Source organism: Acanthopagrus latus, chromosome 17 (assembly GCF_904848185.1).
Source record: "Acanthopagrus latus isolate v.2019 chromosome 17, fAcaLat1.1, whole genome shotgun sequence".
Lineage (NCBI taxonomy): Eukaryota > Metazoa > Chordata > Actinopteri > Spariformes > Sparidae > Acanthopagrus > Acanthopagrus latus.
The window spans coordinates 27,424,174-27,450,597 of NC_051055.1; the positions used below are offsets into that span (position 1 = coordinate 27,424,174).

At 41.6% G+C, this 26,424-nt stretch overlaps 3 protein-coding genes across 5 annotated transcripts in view; all 3 read left to right on the forward strand.

Moving 5' to 3' along the window:
* The window catches only part of LOC119005381 (ubiquitin-conjugating enzyme E2 E2), a 45,314-nt gene extending 29,295 nt beyond the window's left edge, over positions 1–16,019 (forward strand). Inside the window, exons 6-7 of the transcript XR_005070481.1 lie at positions 13,948–15,114; positions 15,724–16,019. The gene's annotated coding sequence lies outside the window, so the exon portion shown is untranslated. The remainder of the gene's footprint in view (positions 1–13,947; positions 15,115–15,723) is intronic.
* On the forward strand, positions 533–16,019 carry LOC119005379 (ubiquitin-conjugating enzyme E2 E1-like). Of its 3 annotated transcripts, none has more exons than XM_037072948.1 (7): positions 533–555; positions 2,877–2,992; positions 5,434–5,617; positions 6,163–6,213; positions 11,575–11,707; positions 13,800–13,947; positions 15,724–16,019. In XM_037072948.1, exons 1-7 carry the CDS (start codon positions 548–550, stop codon positions 15,819–15,821), a joined length of 738 nt encoding a protein of 245 aa, XP_036928843.1. In that variant the 5' UTR covers positions 533–547; the 3' UTR covers positions 15,822–16,019. The 3 variants fall into 3 exon arrangements, with proteins under 3 accessions (XP_036928843.1, XP_036928842.1, XP_036928844.1); XM_037072947.1 differs by lacking the exon at positions 533–555 and adding an exon at positions 2,688–2,731; XM_037072949.1 differs by lacking the exons at positions 533–555; positions 2,877–2,992 and adding an exon at positions 3,578–3,915.
* A 4,036-nt stretch (positions 16,020–20,055) lies between these two features.
* nr1d2a (nuclear receptor subfamily 1, group D, member 2a) lies at positions 20,056–26,373 on the forward strand. The gene is made up of 8 exons (XM_037072933.1): positions 20,056–20,364; positions 22,407–22,643; positions 22,748–22,836; positions 22,944–23,088; positions 23,198–23,901; positions 24,021–24,206; positions 24,718–24,928; positions 25,060–26,373. Exons 1-8 carry the CDS (start codon positions 20,334–20,336, stop codon positions 25,257–25,259), a joined length of 1,803 nt encoding a protein of 600 aa, XP_036928828.1. The 5' UTR covers positions 20,056–20,333; the 3' UTR covers positions 25,260–26,373.
* Positions 26,374–26,424: the final 51 nt, after the last annotated feature.

The following is a 26,424-nucleotide window of genomic DNA, read 5'->3' on the forward strand; positions in this document are numbered from 1 at the left end:
GAACCGTCTGCGTGAGATCTTCCTGACAAGAGTTCTCGTCGGCCTCGGTTATTACTCCCCTCACAGCCATGAAGGGAAAAAAAAAAACAACCCTGCAAATCTGTAGGCAGCGTTTTGTATTTGGGTCATAGCCATCTGTGAGAGGAGGATCCCCTCGGCTGCTCACCACGGATGGCTGCATGAAAAATCTCCCATACATGTGTGACCAGAGTCACTGTACAGAGGTGTCAGAGTGTGTATGTGTGTGTGTTACAGTCGATACCAGTGTTGTACATTTAAAGGGATCGTGGTAGTTTGGCTGCAGAAAATCAGATGTCATGTAATTAAAGGGTACATTACAGGTGGTACAGGTCTGTTAAGAATATTTAATTTGCTGAATTAAAAAGAGAAAATTGATCTGTGTAGATTATTTGCGTCGAACAGCTGTTTCTTGTTTTTGTTTTTTTTACATACTCATGTTTACCACTTTTCAAACCGCAGAGACTTCCTGGCACCACCTAAACCCTCCAGAGTTACTCATCATGAGAGCGAAAGTCAAAGAAAACAAATGTATGTGTAAGTCACTATAATACTGTGAGTAACGCTTGTCTCTCATGAAGGATTATTTAAGGTTTTGTGGACATCTGTGCGGTGGAGATTTTTCTCTCCGGCAGCCCGCTGAGAATCAAGGCCAGTCAGTATTTCACGAGGGAATAAAAGTAAAGTGCTTGAGCGAGTATCAGGTTTTTAGAGGAGTAGATGATATCCAAAGTATTCAAAACAGAAGGACGGGACCTGCTGAAAAACAGCGTTTGTTGTAGGACTTCATCATCACACACAACGTGCTCTGGCAGTGTGTCGCTTCACCGTTATAAATTAGTCATAAAACCAAAAAAGCGTTGAAGCAGAAGGGACGCAGCCAGCTCTCAACTCACTCCATTTTTTTTTTTTTTTTTTTAACAGATTTGGTTTTCCAGATCGGCTCCTGGTGCAAAATAGTGTTACAGGGAGAAAAAAAAAAACCTACTTTACATCTTAATGAATGTTCTGATTGGCTGGTGGGATGCATAAATAATAAGATGGCCATTATCATGCGAGGCAGTCGCCAGCAGGCTGCTCGCCAACTGCTGGCTGAGGCCTCGCCGGCTGCATTAATGGGTGCTGCAACAACAACAGCAGATCCATATTCAGAGGGAAGGATTAGGGTAATGTGTTGCAGCAATGAAATTTGGATGAATTAATTAGCGTCTGCTGGATTTTTAAATCTACACCGAGTTGTTTCTGACTCCATGAGGTGTGCGAGATAATACTGCAGCACAGATCCGGTAATTCAATCCCGCTGTGAATCACGCGTCTTGTGTTTCAAAGCTTTGCTCAGTCTTTTCTGCAATACACCGTCCAGCTTCGACGGTGGAGAGCTTTCTAATTTCTTTACATATAAAGAAACCGAGCGGGAAATTTGTGAAGCGAGACTTTAAAGGGACGTAAAAGACGAGAACATGTTTCTGTCAAAATATTGACACAGCACAGCAGTGCTCGCAGCCTGCCTGGATTACCACATTAACCTTGTATACTCACACATCCTCCAGCAGGTAACAGTATATAATGTTCTTCACGGCTCATTTAACTGCTTGACGCCGCTCTATCCACCTTACAAACCTCTTAATGTGTAATTTATTAGTGATTGCACCAGATGGAGTCCAAATAAGAAGGTGTTGAGACGTCGATGGCACATGATGGATGCAGAGAATTGATGCCCTTTAATAAAAAAAAAAAAAAAAAGCAAAACAAACCACTTTATCTCCTTTAAAACTGTGGAAATCTGCTGTGCGTGTGTTGAATGTTGTCAAGTCACCTGCCCTCAGTCATGAGTACGTCTAGATGTGGGCAGCTTATGTGGTGTTTCAGTTTCTGTCGCCAGTCAGCGACACAGCAGTGTAGTCACTGCTGAACGTTTGCACACTTTCCAGAATACCTCCTTCAGATTATGAAGATGATCTGGCAGCTTTTCCAGCACTCTACTGAGATGTAAACCTGCATTTTTAATTAGAAAATAAAGTGTCCTGCATCATAAATAGCCTGGATGTCTGGCGTTTTTGCACAGGGAAGCTCTAAAACTCAGGTTTCTATCACGAGCTGTTAGAGAAACGAAGGGCAGCGAGAGGTCTGTCCGCTCTGTTGGCTGCTTTTATTTGTGTTTTTATTTATTCATCTTTTTTTTTTCACCAGGAGGTAAACTAATGCAGGTAAAATGTTAATGTTTTAGACCTTGAAAACACTACATTAAGATTGAAGCATTTTCAAGGATTTCCAAACCCTAAACCTAATGATTGTTGTCATTATTGATTAATGTGTCGATTATCTTCTAGTTGTTTGGCCTATCAAATATCAGAAAACTGTGAAAAAGGTCGATCGGTGTTCCCTGAAGCCTCAGATTACATCCTTAAATGTCACAGCTCAAATATATTCAGCTCACTGTCACAGAAGAGTAAAGAAACCAGAGAAGATTCACATTTAGGAGGCAGAAATCAGATAATTCTGACTTTTATTTCCTAAGAAAATGATTCAAACCGATTAATCTATTGTAGAATATTTGGCCTTTAACGTACTGGTTGATTAACTGCTGCAGCCATGGAGTCAAACATAAAGCTGCTGTCAGTTAATTATATTAACTTTCTATATTTTGGTTGTTATTTTTAATTTCATCAGCCACAAATCCTTAGATGAAACATACTGAAGTTCAATTTAAAAGGTGAGAAGTTGTTGCAAACACATACAGTCAGATTATCACCTGAGCAGGATCTTGAGTCAAATGTAACATTAAAACTGTCAGATGAAGTGTATAAAGGTGAGTTGGTGCGTGTGAGCTCAGGTGATGTAGGCTGTCCTGTTTCCAGAGCAGGACCGGTGCCGTACAGCCCACTGCAGCCGCGGCAGGCTACTTCCGTTCCGCAGAGGGCGACAGGCACCAGCCAGCCAAGACTGTGGCGGAGGTCCAGACACAATAGACTGGGTAAGTTTTATTAGTGAGCTAAATACGCGATTTAAGGTCGACGTTTCGCCGAGCGGCGGGAGGATACGAGTCGGTCCGCCGCCCGTGAGCGTTTCCAGGCGGAGTCGAAGGTCGGTCGGTCGGTACACACGCCGAAAAGAGCGAGCAAACAAACAACACGGTCGTGGTTAGTTGGTCTCACGGAAAAGGGGCTCCGGCTACGTGCTGGAGCGGAGTTGTTCCTGGCTGCTTGTCTGACGCGTTTAATGTTTCGCTCTCACACGGAGCCTGTAAAAACCTCCATGTAGCCTTTTTTTTTCTAAAAATACATGAAACCACAATGTGTCGTGTAACAACCGAGACAAGCGGCGTGTGTGTTTAAGCGACGGTTACCCGGTTCAGTTGTAAAGGATGCTTAGCAAGCAGCTTTCTCCCCCCCCTACACAGACACACACACACCCCGCGCCGCTCCAGGAAGTAGCCTAGTCCCTGAAGTCGTTGGGCCTGAGTGTTCGCTGCCAGTTGGAGTTGAGGGGGTTGAAGGAGGAGAAGGAGGTGGGGGGCGTCTGCAGGTAGCATGAGCCGTGTGTAGCAGGGAGGAGGAGGAGGAGGAGGGGGTCACCACCGTGAAGACCCGCTTCACCACCCGCATCCATTAGATTGTAATCTCTTAACGTGTTCACCGGAGTGTTAGCTTCGAGTTTGCGGCTGTGAAACGGTTAAAAACTCGAGCGCGTGCGAGTGTGAACTGTGCACTTAGCTAGCTGGCGAGCTAACGGCCGTTGGTTGGTTCGCCGTCACGGAGACGTTAGCTAACGTTTAAGAGACCGACAGCTTTGTTCTTCTAACAACAACAACAACAACAACAACAACAAGTTCAACACATCACCGCCGCTGTCAGGGTCCAGGACGGTCCGTAAAACAACTGTGACTTAATGTAGGAGGTAATAACCATCTAATCGCAATAAAAATAGAAGATTTACGAGTAAGTCAACTCAATTACTGGCTCGTTTAAAGGAGCACTATGTAGTTTTTTTGTTATTAGGAAGTCATTTTTAATCAGAAGATGGCTAAACAAACAAACTGTCTTCCCTTCATGACCACAATTGTCAATTCAGTGTTGTCCTGTTCTACCTTGTTTATACTTGGCGGACCCCGCCATCCTTCTTAGCTTCAGAACTACATACTGCCCCTTTTTAAAAAAGGTGTCCAGGAACCGATATACCAAAAGAGTGGCCAGGTCAACATTATACCAACCAGTGACTTTATGATGTGTGTTTATTAAGGTAATAACCATCTTATCACAATAAAATAGAAGATTTATGAGTGTGTCAACTCAATAACAGGCTTGTTTAAAGGAGCACTATGTAGTTTTTAGGAAGACATTTTAATTAGAAGATGTCTGATTTTTGTATTCATTTGTTTTATTGGCTTCCACGACTAAATCAACTGACCGCACCGGACAGATCATTGTTATACTGTTTTACGTTGTTTATGTTCTAGCCTCAAAACTACATAATGGCCCTTTTTAAAAGGGGTGCCCAGGAACTGATATACTAATATTGTCCAGGTCAATAATATGCCAACAGTGACTTTATGATGAGTGTTTTTATCAAGGTAATAACCATCTAATCACAATAAAATAGAAGATTTATGAGTGTGTCAAATCAATAACAGGTCCATTCTGATATTTCAATCAGAAGATGGATGATTTACTTTTATTAAATTGTTTTTGTCTAAACAAAACAAAAGCTTTTCGCTTTCATTACTGAATAAACTGACCACAATGGAAAACTCAATTTTATACTCTTGTACTGTGTTTATATTGGCGGACCACGCCACCTTTCTAGCTTCAAAAAAGGGGCACTGCGTAGTTTTCGAGAACAAATACAAACTTTAAATAATGATAGTTACCAAATTTATGAGGTAATAATACAAACTCAGAAAGATATATTTCTTCCATAACTGAATAAACAAGCTGTTCAGAGACAAATAAAGTCCTCAGGACACTGTTTGAAGCTAGAAAGGTGGCAGGGTCCGCCAAATATAAACAAAGCAAAAACGTAGGAAATTGTGTTGTCAAATAAGGTCAGTTTGTTTATTCAGTCATAAAAAAAGATTTTTATGCATAAACAAAAATCAGTTAGTGAAGGTCTTTCTCTTCTGACTAAAATGGCTTCCTCAAAACTACATAGTGCACCTTTAATCTCCCAATTCAAAAATGTTGCCAGTCCACCAGCTGCTTTTGCAAATAACCTACTTACGAAATCATGCAAATGACTGCTTATAAATAGTGAAAGTGGCTTTTGAGTTATGAAACTTATCAGCTTTTGTGGCCACGCTGAAGACAAATTACCATCTACTTTGCCTAGAAATCATTCTGAAACCGCCCCACCCCCTGCAGCCGTGGCATGTGACACATATTTATTTGTTGTTTGTTTGTTTGTTGCTCTCTGCCTCAGGTCCCGGCTCTTCTGCAATCCAAACCGGTATGTCGGATGAGGATTCCCGTGCCAGCACCAGCTCTTCCTCGTCGCCGCCTTCCTCCAGCCAAACCAGACAGAGGGACACGCTTTGTAAAAAGAAACGGGAGAGCAAAGCCAGCATGAGCAAGACCTCCAAGCTGCTTTCTACCAGCGCCAAAAGGTACAAATAAAACCCCACATCGAAACAGTGATCAATCACTTATTATACCATAATAATTTGCGATTTGTCTTGGGAAGAAAGGCACGTGACCCCACATTGAGGTACTTCCGGTGCAGCTACATTGAAGTTGAATAGCAGAAGAATGAGCGCTAGGTTGTGTTACTTCCACCGTGCACCGTAATATAAAAGTTGTACAGGAAGAAATCCATTGTAAAAGAGGAACATGTGCTAAGTTCTCTTCAGTTCTCTTCAATTTCAACAGACCATAACGCGCACAGTCAACAGACGGGCTGTTTGGAGTGCAAAGCTTCCTTTTACCCCTCACTCACTTGCCGCCATATCGCAGCGTTCTTCCACAATCATTGATGGGTGTTAACACAAGAAACCAACAGCACAACTCCCATTACTTTCACAATGATAAAATAGAGATCATAAGCCATATTTTATGATAATGCACCAAAGATCTGAGATGTTGTGTCTTGGGAGTTTTTAATGATCATGTTTATACTGATCTGTGACTGATGTTGATTCCTGTTTGTGTGCAGGATTCAGAAAGAGCTGGCTGATATCACACTGGACCCTCCGCCAAACTGCAGGTGAGTTTCATTCTCTGCCTAAAGTCTGTTAGTGGTCTGTCAGCTGGTGTACTCGTTAGGTGTCTTCTGATCCCGCCATCTCTCTCCTGATACCAGTCGTGGTAAAAATCACAGTCGACATGTAGCTGGGTAACAACATCTCCGTCCAGATGAGAGTTTTTCTGCCACATAGTTTCCCAAAACGTCTGTTTCTGCTTGTCCAGACATAAACGCTGTAAAGTTTCTGAATGTCTGCACCCTGGAAGGAGTTTTCCAAAAGCTATAATCTGTTAAATCTATTCACCAAAGATCCCTTGCAGACATGTTTTTTTTTCAATGTAATACTCTCCTTTAAATAATACTTTCTGCTTTGGGTTTTCCACAAATCAGTTCAATTTCTTACATATTTCAAAGATTACATGCATCCCTTCTCTCTCATTGAACAACATATGAATGATCAAATGTTTTCCATTTCAAAAGTTAAACATCTTGACACAAGATGTCTCCTATTTCACCGACAAGTCCATTCACATTCCTCATCACACTCGTGTGAGCTGCGCTTTGGCCTCCAAACTAGCTGTGATGTCACAAAGTCCTGCTCATACAGACACGTGTTAAACTCAGATGTCAGCAGCTGAATGTGAAAACAGCCTTCAAGTGTCGCCTGCATCATTCTGCAGGAGGAAGGTCAAACATGTGAGTGAAATAACAACAAAGAAAGTGAATTTTTGACTGAAGGGGACATTTCAGAACTGAGCAAGACGACGACAACAACAACAAAAGAAAAATAAACCTGTCAGTGATGTTTTGACAACAGTGTTTCAGAATTACCTCAATTATCTCTTTTGGCGTTTGTGTAAATTTGTGGCAATATTTATACCAATATTTCTGTGATAAGCTGCAGTCGCCTGTCAGTCAGGGTCTCATAACTAGACATTATTTCTTAACAACCACAAAAGAAACCACAAAAAAAACAGCTGATTATTAGATAAGTCAGTGCCCATCAAGGGTATTAATAAGAGTCAGTTGTTTCCTTTTTAGTCCATTCAGAGCTGGTTAACAATAATGCACCATTACAGTTTCAAAACTATTTTGTTATAAAAAAAAAAAATTTAAAACACAAAATATTATTTTCACTTGATGTAAAACTCTTCTCTGTAAACGGATCTTTGCACGCTGCCTGGTTGTTAATGCTCATGTGCTGCTGTCAGCGGCGATGAAAAAGAAGTGAGATGTCTCACTTCAAAGCTGCTTCTGTTATCAGCTCCAGAGAATGATTTCTAATTCACAATGATATTGATTAAGACACGCAAGGGGAGAAAAAAACAGAAGAGAAACTTGAAAGAGAAGGAGAAAAGTCAACTGTTTGATTTTAAAAATAAATGGCTCTATAACCAAAAGTAACATCGTCAAAGCAAATGGAGCTGAAACGACTGACAGAAAAATAATCCCAACTATTTTGATAATCAGATCATCGTTCTAGTCGCTCTTTAAACAAAAATGCAGACATTTGATAGTTCCAACTTCTCAACTGAGACAATTTCCTTTCCTTTTGTCGCCTTGTATGATATTAACGGAGGTTTTGGGCTGTTCGTCAGGCAGCGTAATGTTGTGTTTTGGTTTCTGGGAAACCAGGACAACATTTTAAAGACAAAAAAACTTAGTTGGTTTCAGCCCTGAGTTTGCAGGCCTGCGGTGTGACTTACCCTTGAGCAGCTGGGTTTAATGCATCGTGATTTGAGAGATGTTCCGTAAAACTGGATGGTCTGGGTTAAAGCCCCGGTCGCAGCAGGCGTCCTCCCTCCTGCCGTGTCCTGAGGCGAATCACTAAAGCCCTCCCTGCTCCAGGCTGACGTTCAGCAGTCGAGCCTGACCTCTGACCTCCCTGTGAAAGTAGACAAGACAATCTGAGGCGTCTCTCACATCACAGCTCAGCAGATCAAACGCGACACCTCAGGCCACAGACCATCCCAAAACGAACACCGTCTGGATATTTTCTGCAAACGGGCAGAAAACAGTCGGGTTTTCTGTCGCATTCATTGAAACAGGCTGTTTCTACTTTGGGTTTTTGTTGTTGTTGCTGCCACTTTTCTTCATGTTGAAAACAACATGCTGTGTCTGGCTGGGAAACATGGCTGTTCCATACTCACTGACTACCTGCCACCCTACAGGCAACCAGGCTTCATTTAAAAGTCGGTCCGTTTATTAAATCAGACCATTAGTTTGCTCCAGGGAAGCATGTGGCACGTCCACATGTTTTACTTAACCGTAAAGCACAGAAGATTTGGAAAGTATGTTGAAGTTGTGGCAAATTAAAGGAAAAAAATGCGGCGAACTTTTATGTCAGCTGTCATTCAACATTCCCATTACTCTTGAAATAACTTTAGGCTCACAGATGATAAAAGTCGTTTTTATTGATAACTCCCACCCACAAAAATCTGTGTCTTGTTCTTGCAAGACAGGAAACGGAAACATTAGAAACATTAAAATTCCTCCTGTTCTTAGTACGCCTCGGCAGAAGCTTAGTGAATTTCCTCCTTGTATCCTGCGAGTTTTCAGTGAAGCATTGAGAGACATTAAGTGATGTGCGTCTCTGACTATATCATGACTGCAGTGATGATGCTCTGGGTTTAATAAACGGCTTTATATGGTGGATTAAGGATGGATGACTGAAGCTGGAAGTTGTGACGCTGAAGGACAGAAAGCAGGGGCAGATTTCAGCGACAGGCTTGTACCATTTAGGCTAATTCATAATGGACTACCTAATTACAACAATCAAGTGTGACAGCTTAAAATACAACCTGCCCCAGCACATGATGGATTAAAAGCCATGTTAAATTGAGTACATCGTATTATATGATAATGTATTTAGTAATAAGTGTTGAAAATGTGAAAAGACTCTCGAGCTTAACTTGTTATTGAAGGAGGAGGGAGTGTGTCTCCATGTCAGTGATATTAATGAAGCTGAAGTCGTGAGTTTTAATGAGTCCAGGCTAAGTTATAGTGCAGTTTATTTATTTAGCGGTTGAGTTTAAAGCCCAACCAGTTCTGTTTTTTCGTGGCCAATAATGATACAGAGCAGAAGAAAATTCCAACATCCATTTATCGGCTTAGATATAGAGACATACATACATAACAGAATATATGGATAAATACACATTGTTTGCAATAATCCCTGAAACTCCCCTAAGCATCTTTCTCCACAATTTTCTTATCGGCACGTATCATAAAACAAATATGGCGATACCTTTAATACCTGTCATAGGCCAATATTGGGCAAGAAGGTGCAAACAAAGAATGTTTGGTTTCAGCTGCAGTAAATTAAAAACAATTCTGTTTTTATTTAAAGTTGTACTGTATTTAGTTCTGCTGCTGCCACTCTGGAAAACTCTTTAAGTTCAAGCTGTGACTGTTTTTAAGTCTCCATCTTGAAAACGTTTCATATCGGCCGTCACGACTGCTGGCCAGCTGCGTTAACAATCTGCACCACACGGTTTTCTTTGTGCCAGTTGTTCCTGACTGTTTTTGATGTAGCCGAAACAACAAATATCTTAAATGATGTTGAAACTAATTGGTTCTGCATCAGATCCTTACATCCCTTAAAAGCTTATCATGACTTCAGATAAGAGTAAATTGATGTTTTGAGGCTGCGTGTCTTTGCGTTTGAAGAAACGCGTTCATATCATTAAAATCAACCACTTTGGAAGTCGAAGCCTTTCATGCAGTGGAAGTTTTCATCCTCCACATCTCCATCGTATCTTTAACACAGTTAATTAGCCCAATCTGTCCTCTCTGGATCGATTTTCTATGTCGTAGCTGCTGCTGAAAGTCAGCCAAGCGTCCACAGTTAACGTTGATCAAAAAGCACAGCGGAGCGCAACATCTGCCCCAACCCCCCCGAAGAGTTCTGGATCAATACTATTATGTCTAGTACTCAGGACCCCAAGGGGTTCAAGACCACATGTTCTGCATGTAGGAGGGATAAAGGCTGGGCTGCTTTGAGGGAAAATCAATACAGATTACAGATCATGACACATAGACACATCGCTGGGGATTTACTTTGAACCGAAGCATCTTCTGAACGATGCACGAGGGAAAAGGAACTTTCATCACCCGACGTTTTAAAGGGAAAATATACTGAAATGTTTATGAACATTAATCTGCCAAAGTCTATCTGCAGAAATGTATTAGTGTTACTGCGTTTTATTTTGGATTCATAATTATTAAAAGATCAGTGAATGTGACGTGTTAACATTTTCACACATTGCGTCTGCTTTCATCCATCACAGGGAATTCAGTTCTAAGATTTCCCATGATGCTTTTTTCCTTCATCCTTTGCGCTTCATAAATAATGGAAATCTGTTCTGTTTTGGTGGAGTTTCCCTTTATTGACACATGTTGAGCAGATCTTCAGTGGAAGGCAGCAGTTACGGTCCGTTTTAGTTCAATTCTTACAGAGGAAAGAAAGTGTGACGCCCACATACTCCAGCATGCTGCCAGTAAGCTTTAGATGTGTAATCATTCATCAGGTCGTACACACAGTACATGAATGACTCTGACTTTCTTACTGTATTATACAAACAACGCTGTAGATAATCTACAACCATATATTGACACGCTTCCTCAGTGTGTGGGTGCCTTTTTTTTTCCTCTCTCTATTTATTATTCTGTGTTTGCTGTGGGCCTTTTCTTTTTTTCTTTTTTTTTTCCTGTGTTGAGATGAGTGTTTGTTTTTCTTCCTCAGCATTAGCGATGACACAGTGTGATCTAAACTGGTAAATACTAATGACCAAGAGAGATGAGAACAAACATTGACTCGTTAAAATTTCAAATATGAGTCATGGTGTAATAGTCAGGCTGTAACAGTTCCAAGCTTCATTCAGAATGCTCACATTCAAATTCTTTATCAAGATTTAAATGCTATGCAGCGTTTCTCTTTTTTTTGCATGAGTCTGAGTCTCTATAAACACATTGCAGATAAAAGCAAAAAGACGCAGTAATATTCTTATCATTAGTGTGTTTATACTATTAGTAGAATTAAATTGTAGAGATGGCTGCGAAGGATTGGATGTTGATATCCAATCAAATATTTGTTTGAACCCATAGTTTTTGGTGTTTAGCCTTTAAAAAAACATTTTCTAATTGTCTTAATTGTGCTGACCAACGAACGAACCAGTGAAGTAAAGGTAATAACCTGCTTGTGGAGGTAAGAATGACAAAGGATAGGCTAATGATGTCGTACAACATGAGTAGAAATTTCGGATGTAAAACAAAAAAGCGACATCTAAAATGATTTGAAGGTTGTGGGACTCGGCAACATACATCAGCTCTATTATATTACTCTGTGCTTCAGTTTTTATATGTTTTGTTTCCCGCCTGCAGTGCTGGCCCAAAAGGAGACAACATCTATGAGTGGAGGTCGACCATCCTGGGACCACCGGGCTCCGTGTACGAGGGAGGCGTCTTCTTCCTGGACATCGCCTTCACACCCGACTACCCCTTCAAACCCCCCAAGGTACTGATGTTGGTACCACATCACTGACGGCACCGTTAGTCTGGTTCTACAGCTATAAGGCGACACAACAGTGTATTACACTTTAAGCTGTGTGCCGGGTTACTGTCAACTTACAAAACGACACAGGAATCCTTCAAACTGTGAGCTGAGTGACTGTGACTGATATGAAAGTAGTGTGACTGTGGCGTGGGCGGGTTTTGGTCAGCTGTCACAAATGGAGTTTTTTGCTATTTTTAGCTTTGAAAACTTTATTTAAAGGGCCAGTCTGCTGGGGATTTTTCTATAGATCTCATCAATTCCAAAGTCTAAATCAAGAAGTTCCTTAAAACGTTGTAAATCCTTGGCAGTCGGCCTTGAGCCTGCTGTTTATACTGAATGCATAAGTGTTTTTGATAGTGTAATGAATACATACTTCCATTTTTAGCTTGATTTTGTGAATGTTACTCTGACAGGAGTTGAGTACATTTGTTGTAGACTATTTTAACAAACAGATTTGGTTGAAAATCCAGCGAGAAGCAGCAGGATGGTTGATATGAGATCAACTCAAAGGGATGTAGAGTAGTTCTGTTAGTCGTAGTAAAGAGATCAACTGTGAGGCTGAATTATGTGACTTTGATCAATAACACAGAAATAACAATTAATTGTCAGTTTTTGTCTCTTCGTGGGAAGGACAGATACATACAAGACTTTCAAACAGAAAGTATGATGTACAAAGTTCTTTTTATTAATGATTAGCTTTTTGTCTTTGCACGGAGGCAGCGCTCCTCCTGCTCTGGTATACTAAAAACACACCAACACACTCACACACGAGAGGAGTCCGGTACAGGCACGTCAACAATACAGGATTTTCTGGAAAACCTACCATCAGATAATACACAGATTACATTCTTTGTGGGATCTTAACTGTGTGACCAGTAGAAGAGAAGAGAGTAGAATGTTGTTTGTCCTGATTTTTTGGCATCAGTCAGTTGTTGCACTAAATTTCTCCAGAAGGATTTTAGCATCTGTTGTCTACTGAATACACGCTCTGGATCTCAGCAGGCATGTAGGAGATGCCACATAAAGTCATTCACATGAGTGGTTTTATGGAGGTTAATTTGTTGGTCATATGGTCAACAACAATAAAAACAGCAGGAGGATTAAAGACCTGTCCTGGACAGATAGTAAAATCAAACAAACAAGGAACCATTTCACAACATTTTTGTAGGTTTTGTATTGTTTTTTTTTTCTGTTGGTTGTTTTTAGCTTGAGCAAGCTTATGTAAATATGTACTGTTTCTCTCAGCTCTCTAACAATTATATAAATACGTTCTTGATGGAATACATGTGTTGTTTTTATGGGTGTGTGAGTGTGAATGGAAAGTTTGGTTTACTGTGTAAGCGTCAGCAGGAAACACCCTTGTGAAATTAGTGAGACAAAGGTGAGCCTGAGATCTACAAAAATAACTACGCGCCACTTTTTATCTGAGAATCAAGGCTGCATGTGAAGTGTTGTCTCAGCTCAACATCTGACGTTTCCCACGGCTCACTTGTTCCAAAACAATTTAGTTTTCAGTGTTTCACCAGAACATTTACTGTAACTAAAATCCCTTGCTTTTACTGCTGGTCAGTGCTCTGATACCTTAATGACAAGTTGGTAGTTCTTTGTAATGTTTTCCTTTCATGATAGCAGGCTTGTTTGAGATGAGCCAGATCACCACAGGCCAGCTTCAGTTGCCATTGTGCTGAATATATTACATGATGGTTAGTAATTTTGTCTGACTCACTCTGGAGGCTCAACTGTATGAGACATGGAAATATCACGTGCCTAAGACACGCAGTTGAGTGCAGCAGTTTCTTTTTATGAGCTGCAGAAGCAGCCGATCATTTCCTGGCATGTAGTACCTCTCTCCTACCACCAGAGGGTGCAGTGCTCCATCCATTTAAGTGTTTTTTAAATCAGTAGATGTCGGTTTAATCCTGCAGGCCTGAGTTGTGTTTCTGTGTGAGTGAGCTACAGTCCAGTCTTTCCTTGAGTTCAGTCACATTCATAGACGATACTAGATTATTAAAACAATTAATCCATTTAATTTGAATTGTTCTTGTGCATGCAGGTAACATTTCGTACGAGGATCTATCACTGCAACATCAACAGTCAGGGTGTGATCTGTCTGGACATCCTGAAGGACAACTGGAGCCCAGCGCTCACCATCTCCAAGGTGCTGCTGTCCATCTGCTCCCTGCTCACAGACTGTAACCCAGGTAAGACTGAGTGTCTCGATGAAGCTCAGAAGTTTCAGCACCTTTACATGATCAGAGATGTTTGGAAACAACAGGCTGATGAGTTGTTGACTGTCTGATGTGGGCTTTACAAGAACTAAGTTAGATTTTGTGTGTTCAGCCAACTGCAACAATCAAGTTTGACTCTGTCATCAGAGTCGTTTATTAAAATACACAAACTGTTAATGTACTTTTCTTGTTTTGTTTTTATGGATCTCTTCATATATCACTGTCAGAGATCCTAGAAAAGTCTATCTTAGGAATGATTTAGGAACCTTCTTAGAGCATCTCTCTGATCACTGAAGGACAGAAATGTTTATCTTAGTGACTCCTTTTTAAAAGCTGTGACTGGTTGATCAGTAAAGAAATGAAAATGCACTCTGTGTGCTAATGAGCATAGAATGGTCAATGAAACTGTTAGACCTAATGATCGAATTTAGTCTCTATTTAAACACGATTGTAATTATGAAAATTATTTTGTGTAATAATGATGTTAAATTGTAAGTTATATTTCTCAAGATGGCCAGATCAAGATGTTAGAAAAACTGTGGACTTGTGTCTTCGACATGCATCATATTTATTTGCTTGCATGTATTCACGGTGCTGTTAGCTTTAGTCGGCCTGTCAGTCTGTTATATTATTATTAACAAGCGTGAAACCATTTCAAGAGGAATATTCAGTCTGGGTGTCAGCAGGCCTGGGAGAACATTCGCCTCATTCCCTGTGGTTGTGTGAAAAGAGGTGGTGGAAAAGGGCTTCCAAAAGTGGTGTAAGCCCTTTCATTTCTGGCATTATAGCTTCAATACATGATGTGGGACATGTGAGCACATCTCTAATGGATCCACAAACATGTCTGCCCAATCTGCACAACTGTAGTGTTTCATTAACTCACTGTTACCTTTTGGTTTTGCCTCCTCCGCTGCTTAAGAAACTCCTGAGACTCTTAAAAGTCCTCCTCCCTATTCCTTACAGTTTTTCACCTTATAAGCGCTCCTGAGGGTAATACGCTGTCTCAATAACATCATAATTCTAATTCTGAGGTTCTGACGTCACCAGGAAGCTTTATGAATGCAGGCTGAGCTACATGTACGTAAGGAGAGACAGGAGGAGGAAAAACAAATCATACTACTTCACTTCGTTTACAGAAATGTGAGACATTTTTCAAGTTCTTACCTCAAACTGCAATTTTCCCTCGCTCTACAAAAGAACAGGAATCTGAAACCCATGTGTGTTAATGCTGGTAAATGCAGCCACCTTGACAGGAAACCCTGCTTCATCTGGACATCCTATTCTGTTTTTTATAAAGCGAAAGCAGATGGGGGACTTCTGCTGTTCGCCTGTCAATGGAGCCAAAGACAATAGTTAGTCTGTGTGCAGCGGGCGACACAGTTGATTTGTTCTGACATCAGAATATTGCTTTATTACACTACAACGTAAAAGAAATGAAAAGAAACATTCCAATCAGTTCAACCCAGGTATGTCGAGGTAGGGGAATTAGTAATAAACTTTCCAAAAAGAAAAAGAACATTGACCCCCCGCCTGTTTATGCTCTGCTCCGAAAATGATTTCCTGTTTGTAGATAAAGGAAAATGAGAACAGCCAGATGTGATTTCAACAGAAGCAATGATAAGAAAAATAAGCAAAACTAATATCAGGGGACGAAAGTGTTTATAAGCCCTTCAGTGTCTTCTCTCTCTCTCTGTCTGTGTTCATCATTTCGATGTGCAGTTGATCTTAACTTAATGTTTTTCCATTCAGCCGATCCTCTGGTGGGAAGCATCGCCACCCAGTACACGACTAACAGAGCGGAACATGACCGAACAGCCAAACAGTGGACGAAGCGATACGCCACATAAACCCACAGAGGACGGCAGTGGGAGGAAGAGGAGGAGGAGGAGCAGGAGCAGGAGCAGGGGTGGGGGGGCTCTGGGTGGTTTGTGTTGGGGGGTTATTTGTATCTCAGATTTTTAGTACTTTATTGTCTGGTATATTTTTTGCTTCCTGATTAAGTTATCTCCGCAAATATGGTAATAAAGGAACACAATGGAAAGGAAGTCTTGTCTGCTTCTTTTGTTTTTCTTTTTACATTGTTAATTGAAGGGTGGAACCTGCATGCATACTGGTCTAATTACCAGTACGCACTGTTGGTAATGCTGGGAACGCATGGAAGCTAATTATACAGAATAAATATTTTTGTACTAACATGTTGAGGGCCATTTTGAGTCAATCTGGATTTTATTTAATCTCTTGTGAGTTCACAGCATTTATAATCAGTATTAAAAACATTTAGTAAATAGTCAGTAAAATACAGCTGTAATATCATAGAATGTCTTCCTGGGAGAAGCCATAATTGTTGACAAATACTGTATGTTATACTTTACATTCTACACATTTATATAGAGCACAGGTCAAAGCCTTTAAAAGCAGGAATGTTCTGTATCTGTTCATAAACACACCATTCAATGGTGCAGTGATCAATTTTGGATAACGATTGTTGATTGTGTTTCATTCCCAGGTTGTATAAATACTGATGCTTTGAGTTAGCGAGCCGCCAACGAACAGCAAGACAGGAAAACAAGGAAATGGGTCACTACTGATGCAGACACTGACACAAGTGGGTCAAATGATGATGGAAAGGGTTACTTTTGTAGCTCCATACATTGATTGTTTGGAATATTAAGTTACAAATATCTTTTTTTAATGAACTGTAGAATTATGTTCTATGTAATTCTCCCTTTTTTGACCAGGTAAAAGTCTTCATTTCAAGGTCTCGAGACAGACTTGAGACCTGTCATGCTGCAGAAGAGAGATTTAAACAAGTCCCAGTTTCTAAGTTGACACATCTGTGCTCTAAAATGGCATTTCAGTGCTCTTAAAATACCTCCGATGGATGGGGGCTGTTGAGGACCTTGTGTTCTGCCAAGAGGGAACCGTTCCACAGAACCCTGGACTCTGGCCAAACAGCTGAATGTGGAAAAAAAAACAGACACGGAGTACAAATGTTAGTAGTACAAATGGTTTATAAACTGCCGAAGGGTTTTTTACCTCCCTATTTCCTTTAATAGTATTATTATGAAAGTCTTTTCCAGAAGCTCAATATATTCTTCTCTAAAAAGAAAGTGGCCAAAGGTAATAAACTTATTTTCAAACTGCAGTTTTGGCGCAGGCAATAACAAATCTTAAACTTGATCAAACAATGACGACACTGACACAGTTGGTACAATAAATGTCGCATTACAACTAATAAACATGTCTGAAAACGAGTTGAGAGACACATGACAGCTGTGGAGAAAAAAACAAATTACATTTTAAACTGGGGAATAGTTTTCACATTACATTGCCTGTATTAATAATAGTGATAGTTCCTGGGCATATGAATTCACGCACACACACATTTTCATTTTGCCGCTTTCAGGATGTTAAGTTAAAAGTCCCGGTGCTGTGGGGAGTAAGGTGGGTGGACACAACTGGGTATCTTTGGGGGGTCATGACTCATAAAGGTTCTGAGCCACAGTTCAAACAGCTTTGGTTATTAAAAATAGATGAGTTAGATATCAACAGTTCTAGTGAAGCCCTGTTCTGACAGGCCACTGTGGTTCCATAAGTCGTCTGCCAAATGTTGGTCCAGATGTAAATGTTTTATTAGCCACTTGAGTTACAACTCATGTTTCAATGACTATATTTCAGGACAATCATTCATATACACAAAAATAAATAAACACTTTCTAAGCTCTAATCCTGGTTGCCTAGTTAGTCCATTATCTCTTAGTATATCTTCGATTTATGGTAAAAAATATTTTTGGCGTGTTTTTTGATCAAAACCTTTCCCTTCTTTATTTTGGTAAAACATTAAATTACTTCAAAAATGTATCCAGGCAATTGTGATTTGGGCCAACTACTGAACATGCCACTCATAAAAGAAGAGTATGATGGTGTGTAAGCACAGTAGTGTGTTGAGCTAAATGCTAACTTCAGCATTCATCAGTTTAGGTGCTGTCTGAGCCTGGTAAGTGTGACTGTGATGACCAATAATCTTAATATTTTTTCCCTTTGACAGCTGCACCTCCTCTGACCTGCAAATCAAAATGTTTACTGGGGGTGTTTGGGGACTTCCAAAGGCTGGACAAAATGACAAATAACGCAATTTCACTTTCACCACACTCCTTCCAAGTAAGCCCAACAACTGCACTCACAAACAGGAATGGTGTTTTTTTCTACAGATGTTACTCTGCGTAGGTGTCATGGAGAGACTCACATCAGCCCACAGTCTGACTGGCAAAGCTTTGGTCAAACACAGGAACATAATACAAAGCAAATCGATCGACACAGAGTCAGAGCAAGACGGCTGCTATGGAGTTCAATGTAAAAGAGGTCTGGAAAACTCACACGTGCTGAATGATTTGGAAAAAGCTGGCACAGACAGTTCCACCTAGTCGATGTACGTATGGGTCCATTCTGATTGGTTCTAAAGGAATACAAACAATATTAGAAGCCCAAGGTAATTCAACTCCACGGGGGTGTATTGATGGGGTCTCTGTGGTGATTTACTGGACTGCATTGTGTTCAGAGGAACCTTTTTATTGAGGGACCCAAACATGAACAACATAACCCCCTAACACATGGGTAGCAATACAATAATGCAGTACATTAGTACACCACGTCACAAGTAAAAGTCCTGCATTCAAAAGCTGTAGCAAAATGTACAGTTAATATACACATATACACACAAAGATGTACACATACTGCAGAATTGGATTATAAATATTGATGTATTCGTGTGTTCACAGCATTTTGCTGCTGGTAGTTTCTCTGCTGGGTTGCTTGTGAATTTGTTCTCAGGGATCAAAACAGATTTACCTTATTCTACAATATTACATCTATATTTTTTATTAGTATACTAAACCTGCAAAGTAGCCTAACTAGTAACATAAAGGTGTCAAATAAATGTAGTGGAGTTAAAAGTCAAATATTTCCCTTTGAGTTGTAGTAGAAACAGTATTACAGTGTAGTATTTGAGTAAATATACAAAACATCACCCTTTAGGACTAACAGTTAACACAAGTACAGCTGAGGCTGGTGGAATGTCAGATTATGTGTATTTGGACATAAGCCAGAGAATTGGACAAATACAAACATTGACTAGATGATGACACACTGCAGCAAACTAAACTGTGAAGACCACAAAGTGCTTTTTACAACTGCTGTGTGTAAAAACTTAAACCCAACTGCATCTCTTTTTCACAGTGACATCTGAGGGCCTGCACCTTTCTAACAAATGATTATGACCATTTCTGTACAAATACATGTTGTATGCATGAATGCATGAGTACATGTTTTAATGAGCATTAACTGTATATGTGTATGTAAACGTCTGTTAATAAATTTGCTTTTTACACTCGAAGTCAACTTGTATTTAGAGGTGCACAGTGTTATTTTGGAGAAAGAAATCCTCACTGACCTAAACAACCTAAACGAACAAACTCTAAACGTTTTCATGTCTGCATAAACTGAATAATCAAACTGACTTTAAAGCACAACACAATTTCATACTGTGTTACATGTGTTGACACGTGGTGGACCCTGCCACAGTTGTAGCTTCAAACAGTAAGTGTTATTCAGTTGTAAAAAATAATAATTAAAAAAAAAAATAATGACATGTATTTCTGAGTTTGTGTTATTGCCTCATGTATCTTGAATATTTTTTTATTTTTTTTTTTACCATTCTGAGTTTCACAGTGTGTCCCTGCAGTAAAGTGTCCTGCCTGATGTGTGTCAGTATAACGTGACTGCAGGAGAACAGCGAGGTTCAAAACAAGAACCAGAAGCCTCCTCATTCATGTTCAGGAGCCAGGACACGGACGCACGCGGCACCACCGTACTGTACCGCTCAGGGTACACCCTTCACGTTGTGCTCTGCAACGTGACTGCCGTGTTACCATTCCTCTGTTACGTCGACAGAACGCGCTTGGCTCCGCCCCCCCCGTGTCCTGAAAGTGTGTCACTGGGTTAAAGTGGCTCGAGCGGCCGGGCGGAGAGGCGTGGCCGAAAAAAAAAAAAAAAAAAAAAAAAAAGGTCACATGGGCGAGCCCACTATTGAGAACATTCAGTTCTCTTGACTAACCCGCAGTCACACACAACAAGGAAGGAGTTCCTGTGATTCAGACGTCCGAGCCCGACTCGTCCTCTCGTCTCTGTGAGCTGCACAGTTTACTGTCACCTCCCGGACCAGAATCCCGATGTGAGCTTCACCAACGTCGCAACAGAATCCGCAAGTTTTAGTCTCAGGTGTTTTCGTGACGGCGTCAGAAGTCGTGACAGTTGAGTTTAGTTGTTGGGAGATTTTATTCCCCGCTTTTCCTCGATCGGAGATGCCTGAGGACATCGGAACAGCCAAGCCAGGTAAGAGGACACTTAACACCAGCATTTAACACCAGAAGTGCATGTTTGCTGTGTTTTCATTGCATGCACCGAGCACACAAACTTGGGACACAACTGCAGTGATGTTGTCCTCCATACAAGTGTCATTCATCCGTGACACCTACTGAACACCCAAGTGCATAATATTTTAAAGATGCGTTTACTTGCTGTGATACTGGTGGAAACTCACTACAGTGACAGAGTTATGAAAATGCTATAAACCTGTGCGTATGCCTTGAATTCACTAAACGCACCATAATGATTGTTATTTACTGGACCCGGACGATAAGGAAGTGTTCTTGAGGAGGGCTGGGCTCGAATGAATGATCTCCTCAGACTCTTAAGTGTCCCTGTCGTGCAGCAGCATAATCTTTATTTCTGTGTCGGAGCAGAGTAACATATGCAGGAAAATGTTTAAGCAGCTTGTCGTGTGTTTAAAACCGTGTTGTAAACGTGTTACTGTGCTATAAAAGCGGGTTAGGAGTGCCAGTGCGCCGCCGCGTCGCTGCCTCCTTCTACATTTGACACAACAACAGTGTTTATCTTCCCCCGTCGCTCTCACATGGACAGCGTAGACTAGCCATGTGCCGCTGTGTGTACACGAGCGCAAGAACACTCCTCTGATTGGTCGGGGGGCGTTCCAGTCCCAGAGCACGCTTCAGCGGGCGCTCTCCTCTGATTGGACGAGCGGGCGGCCGTGACGCGGAGCATTTCATAATCCTGTCTGTACAGCAGCAGCCGTCGGCGCGAGGCTCCACTGCAAGATACACGTGAGGCCGACAGAGACAGCAGAGAGTGACCTAGATTTTTTTTTTTTTTTTTTTCACCTCCTCTCGCTTCGCTTTCACAGAAATCCATGACAGGTCCACGTGTGGGTGGGTCGCGAAAGAGAACAGTCATGGTTGTGGTTAGGTAATCATGTGCTGCTGTGCCTAAAACTCAGGGGCTTTTTTAACATTTCACGAAGAAAAAAAAAAACACATGAAAAAACTTTTTTTTTTTTTTTGCGCAGATCTTCCGGTAATGACGGATAAGAAGCTGCAGTGCGTTTTATTTTTAGACGGAAATTCACTGAGCACGTCTGGTATTTAAAAACTGCACTGGCCTACTTCAGATGACTCACTTTAACACGGTCGCACTGGGTAACAGCTTGATGTTAAAAAACCCCACTGCCTCACCAAGGACAGTTTTTATAAACTCATAAAAGCAAATGCTGTTTTAAGTTGTGTTCTTGGTGACCTCATTAACATATTTTATTAAATGCATTTAAAGTTATTAAATATTAAAGAGATTATAACTTTATTTAATTCATCACTTGTAATGCCCCACCTCTTGTTTAAATTATTTTCAAACATTTGCAAAAAAAAAAGAAAAAAGAAAACATTTTATTTTTATATTGTTGCTGCAATTTCTTGGTGTTCTATTTCTCCATCCAAAACTGCCACCAGGGCTGTTTTCTAAGCAAACGTGATTACATAACCTGGTGGTACATGTTTTCTGTGAACATTCTTCTGTGCCTACAACTGTTGTGTTGCTCCAGTGCTTCAGTGACCCTGTCTAGTTGCGGGTCAGCAGAGCACACTCCCATAGAGTCCCAGGCATGTTATGTAACATGTTACCCAATCAGCCAGCACTGGAGGTGATAAAGCAGGTCAATCACAGTGCTGAATAAACCAACCAGGAAACAGAGACGAAGGCGTGTCAGGGCCACCTGCTCTTATTGTGCTGCCCTGAGTTTGTGGCATACAACGCTATTTTTAGTACAGTTTGCACCTTAATGGCTGTTATCTTTGTGGCTCCAATTGACTTTGGCAAGCTTGATGTGTGGTAGAGATAAAAAAAACAAAAAAACGTTTTTGAAACGTGATGTTTTGTTTATCCATAGATTTACTTGAAAACATATTTCCAGAGATATATGTTTTTCTTAATTGAGCTGTTAATTCTCATATGTTTCCACATACCACCTCCTTGTCTTGGAAGTAATTTTACTACTATAACTCATCACTGTCATTGTCTCTCCACAGGAGGCGTCATTGCCTATATTTCCTCTGGCTCTGCCTCCAGCCCAGAGTCCTGTATGAGCACCAGCCCCAGCAGCGGCTACCTGTCGACATCGCCGCCGGTGTCCCGCCCCTCGCTGCCAAGCAGGGCGGTGGGCTTAGTGGTGGATATTTCTCCACCAGCCAAGAATGGCCACCCCCGAAGCCACGGCACGGAGAAGGCTGGTCGCTCCTCCACATCTGCCAAGAGCAGCATTACCAGTAAGAAGAAAGTCTTGGCATTACTGGAATACTACACTGTTTAGAACATTTCTTCTGAATCCAATCTGGTGCACATGAATCACCGCTGATCTTTGTTTATGCAGAAATCAACGGCATGGTGCTGTTGTGCAAGGTGTGCGGTGATGTGGCCTCTGGCTTCCATTATGGCGTCCATGCCTGTGAGGGCTGCAAGGTGAGACAAGTTCGTCTAATGAAGTTGTTCCCTCTCTGCTAGCTTGAGTCATGTCCTCTTGCTTACTGCACACGCTCACATGACTAATGCTCCTTGTGGTACCTCAGGGCTTCTTCAGGAGAAGCATCCAGCAGAACATCCAGTACAAGAAGTGTCTTAAGATGGAGAACTGCACCATCATGAGGATCAACAGGAACCGCTGCCAGCAGTGTCGGTTCAAGAAGTGTCTGGCTGTTGGCATGTCCAGAGATGGTGAGCAGGATATTTAGTTTAGCCTCAGTCAGCTGTTTGTCTTCGTTATCATATAGTTGAATTGATAAGTGAGATGAAGTAACCTAATTGCTTTAATTTTTACCCTCAGCTGTCCGATTTGGCCGCATACCAAAGCGGGAAAAGCAGAGGATGCTGCTGGAGATGCAGAACGCTATGAACAACATGATGAGCAACAACAGCCAGCTGCACAGCATGCTGCACGGTCACCAGAGCCCGTCACTGCCAATGGAGACCTTGACCAGCGATGCCAGCTCGTCGTCCTCCTCTTCCTCCTCCTCTGCTTCCGACTCTCCATCGTGCTCAAACCCCTCCTCCCCTCAGTGCCCCCAGGACTCGGAGTCCGTGGTGTCCATGGACACAAACTCCAGCTCTGCCTCCTCCTGCGGCTCAGACAGCGGCGAGGACGAGGCCGTCGTCTCGGTGAGCAGGCAGCACCAAGATGCCTTCGCCTTCAGCCAGCAGGGCCAGACCTCGCCCTCGCCAGTCGCCCAGGAGACGGGGAGCAACAGTCACATGGAGGAGCAGCAGGAGAGCTGGAACTGCTGGAACAACAACATGGTTGTTAGAGGTTATCAGCACAGTTCTTACAGTCACAGCCAACAGGTCTCCAACACTGCTTACAGGGAGGAGAGGGGAGTTTACCAGCAGCAGCAGAAGCCTCAACAGCAGCTCACCAGCACCCCTAGCTGTGAACCATCAGAAGACAGCCAAAGACAGCATGAATTTAACACACTAACTGCCTCAAGTGGTTACAATGGACCAACCAACTGCGTGAACAATAGAGCACACTTGGTGAGTAATTTGATCAACATTCCTGAAATTCATGTCACCATTCTAGAGCTAAAAGTCAAGCGAGGCTTCTGTTCACGCTCCCTGACTGACATTCTGTCTCCATGTTTTTTTTTTCTCAGGTCTGTCCGATGAACACCTCACCGTACGTGGACCCCCACAAGCCAAGCCAGGAGATCTGGGAGGAGTTCTCCATGAGCTTCACCCCCGCCGTGCGTGAGGTGGTCGACTTCGCCAAGAGGATCCCAGGATTCCGCGACCTCCCGGAGCACGATCAAGTCAGCCTGCTGAAAGCTGGAACTTTTGAGGTGAGGGAGCAAACGATCACAAAAAAAATAACAAACATTCAGCTCTTGTGTTTATTTTGTGCTCGCTTTGAAGTCAAACACAGCGGGCTCTTCAGACACTCAATATAAGGTCCACTGTTGATTTTTGAACACAGCAGACTGTCAGCTGTGTGTTCTGACTAATATTTGCTCTGATAACAGTTAGAAATGAAAGAACCTTCTGAAATTTTGCCTGGAGGAGCACTAAGATATACACACATTTAAGCTGAAAATGTAGACAGTTTGGATTTGGCAACAAGCCCTCAGGACATTTAGAATTCAGACAGTTGTTTCTTTCACTGCAAATTTTAAAAATGAGAATATAGATGGATAAAAAACAAATGTAAACCCTAATTCTATATGACTCAAGTTTCACAGTTATTATACATCACTTTTAAAGACTAGCTTTTCAGTCACTTTGGATCTAAGTTGTCTTAGTTAAATTCAAACAATAAACTAAAAACCCTCTCGTCTTTCCTCTCTTGACTCCCAGGTGCTTATGGTCCGATTCGCCTCTCTGTTCAACGTGGTCGAGCGGACAGTGACCTTCCTGAGCGGCAAGCGCTACAGCCTCGACACGCTACGGTCGCTGGGCGCCGGCGAGCTGCTCAACTCCATGTGCGAATTCAGTGAGAAGCTGGCAGCACTGCGTCTTGACCAGGATGAGATGAGCCTCTTCACTGCCGTGGTGCTCGTTTCAGCTGGTAAGAACACAAACCCTATTTAAATCATCGTCTTATGACAAATTCTCACTCTCAGATGAGTCAGAAACAATAACAAAAGCCCTGTTCTGACCTCCAGCATTAACGTTGTCCCCCTACTTGTTCATGCTCAGATCGCTCAGGGATCCAGGACCTGAACTCAGTGGAGGCCCTGCAGGACAAACTGATCCGGGCCCTGAGAAACCTGATAGTTCAGAACCACGGCGAGGAGTCGTCCACCACCTTCACCAAGCTGCTTCTCAAGCTTCCCGAGTTGCGTTCACTCAACAACATGCACTCTGAGGAGCTGCTCTCCTTCAAAGTTCACCCTTGAAAGCTTCCTGAGGGGCTGCGTCTGCGCCCTCCACCTTAATCCACACACCTCCACCTCCACCAGGACCTGCCTCTTACTGCCCCGCCGTCTCTGTACACGACCAACCCATTTGTGTGTTTGTTTCTAGAATGTACTGAAAGTTATTTTTTATTCTATTTTTGTTAAAGTAGACCATGTGGGGTCGGAAGAGAGAAGAATATGAAACTGTACTGTATTTATAGAAAAGGTAGCTTAACGCTTGTTGCACACAAACACACGCAAGTGCACGTGTGTCCGAGGTTCTTAGTTTTGGAGGCACTTTTCTATTTTGAGAGAAAGAAGATTACTTAACTGGCATTATTAAATGAAAAGCAGTAGAAACCAATTAGTTGATCCAAAAGCCATTTAATTCCAAAGTGTATTCTCTGAGTGGGTGATTGTGAGAGTCAGTATATACCGTACATACCGCATGTTCGTTTGGTCCAATATTTTTGACTGATGAGTCCGAGAAAGGCAAGCTATCAGAAAATGTATTGAAGAATGTGTGACGATCGCTGCTAATGCATGGCTGTACTTAATGCGAACAATTATTACTTGGATCTTCTCCCCTTGCCTCAAGATGCATCAGTTCATTGTTTCAGCATGTAGTGTTGTATTTTTTCTTTTTATTTAAGTTGTTTTTCAATGTGTTTCAAGTCCATGTCAAGCCACGCCTGCACGCTGACCGGAGTTTTTTTGGGGAGAGTCGATGACACAGTTTTTCAGCAACACTACATTTGCACATGTTCTGGTGCGGGGAAAAAAAAAAACATGTAACAGAAGATCCACAAGTGGTGTGATGCCATGTAAAGGCTACATGCAACCGAGTCACACACACACACACACTCAAGTGTTTTTGCTGTTTTCCTACTTTCTGGTTTTTATGACTTTTTTTTTTTTAATCAGACTTTGTGTGCTTTCAGCATAGCACTGAATTGACACTTGTTTTTGTTATCCTTTTTGTCAAAATATCATTTTCTTTGACTGGCAACACAGCCATTTGTAAATAACTATATAAATATATATATAAATATGAATATATGATGGACATAGAATATAAATATGGTATGGTATGAATAAATACAAGTAAAGAAGACTCTGCGTTGTTTGTGTTTTTATTGATATCCAATTATTTTTGACTAATTGA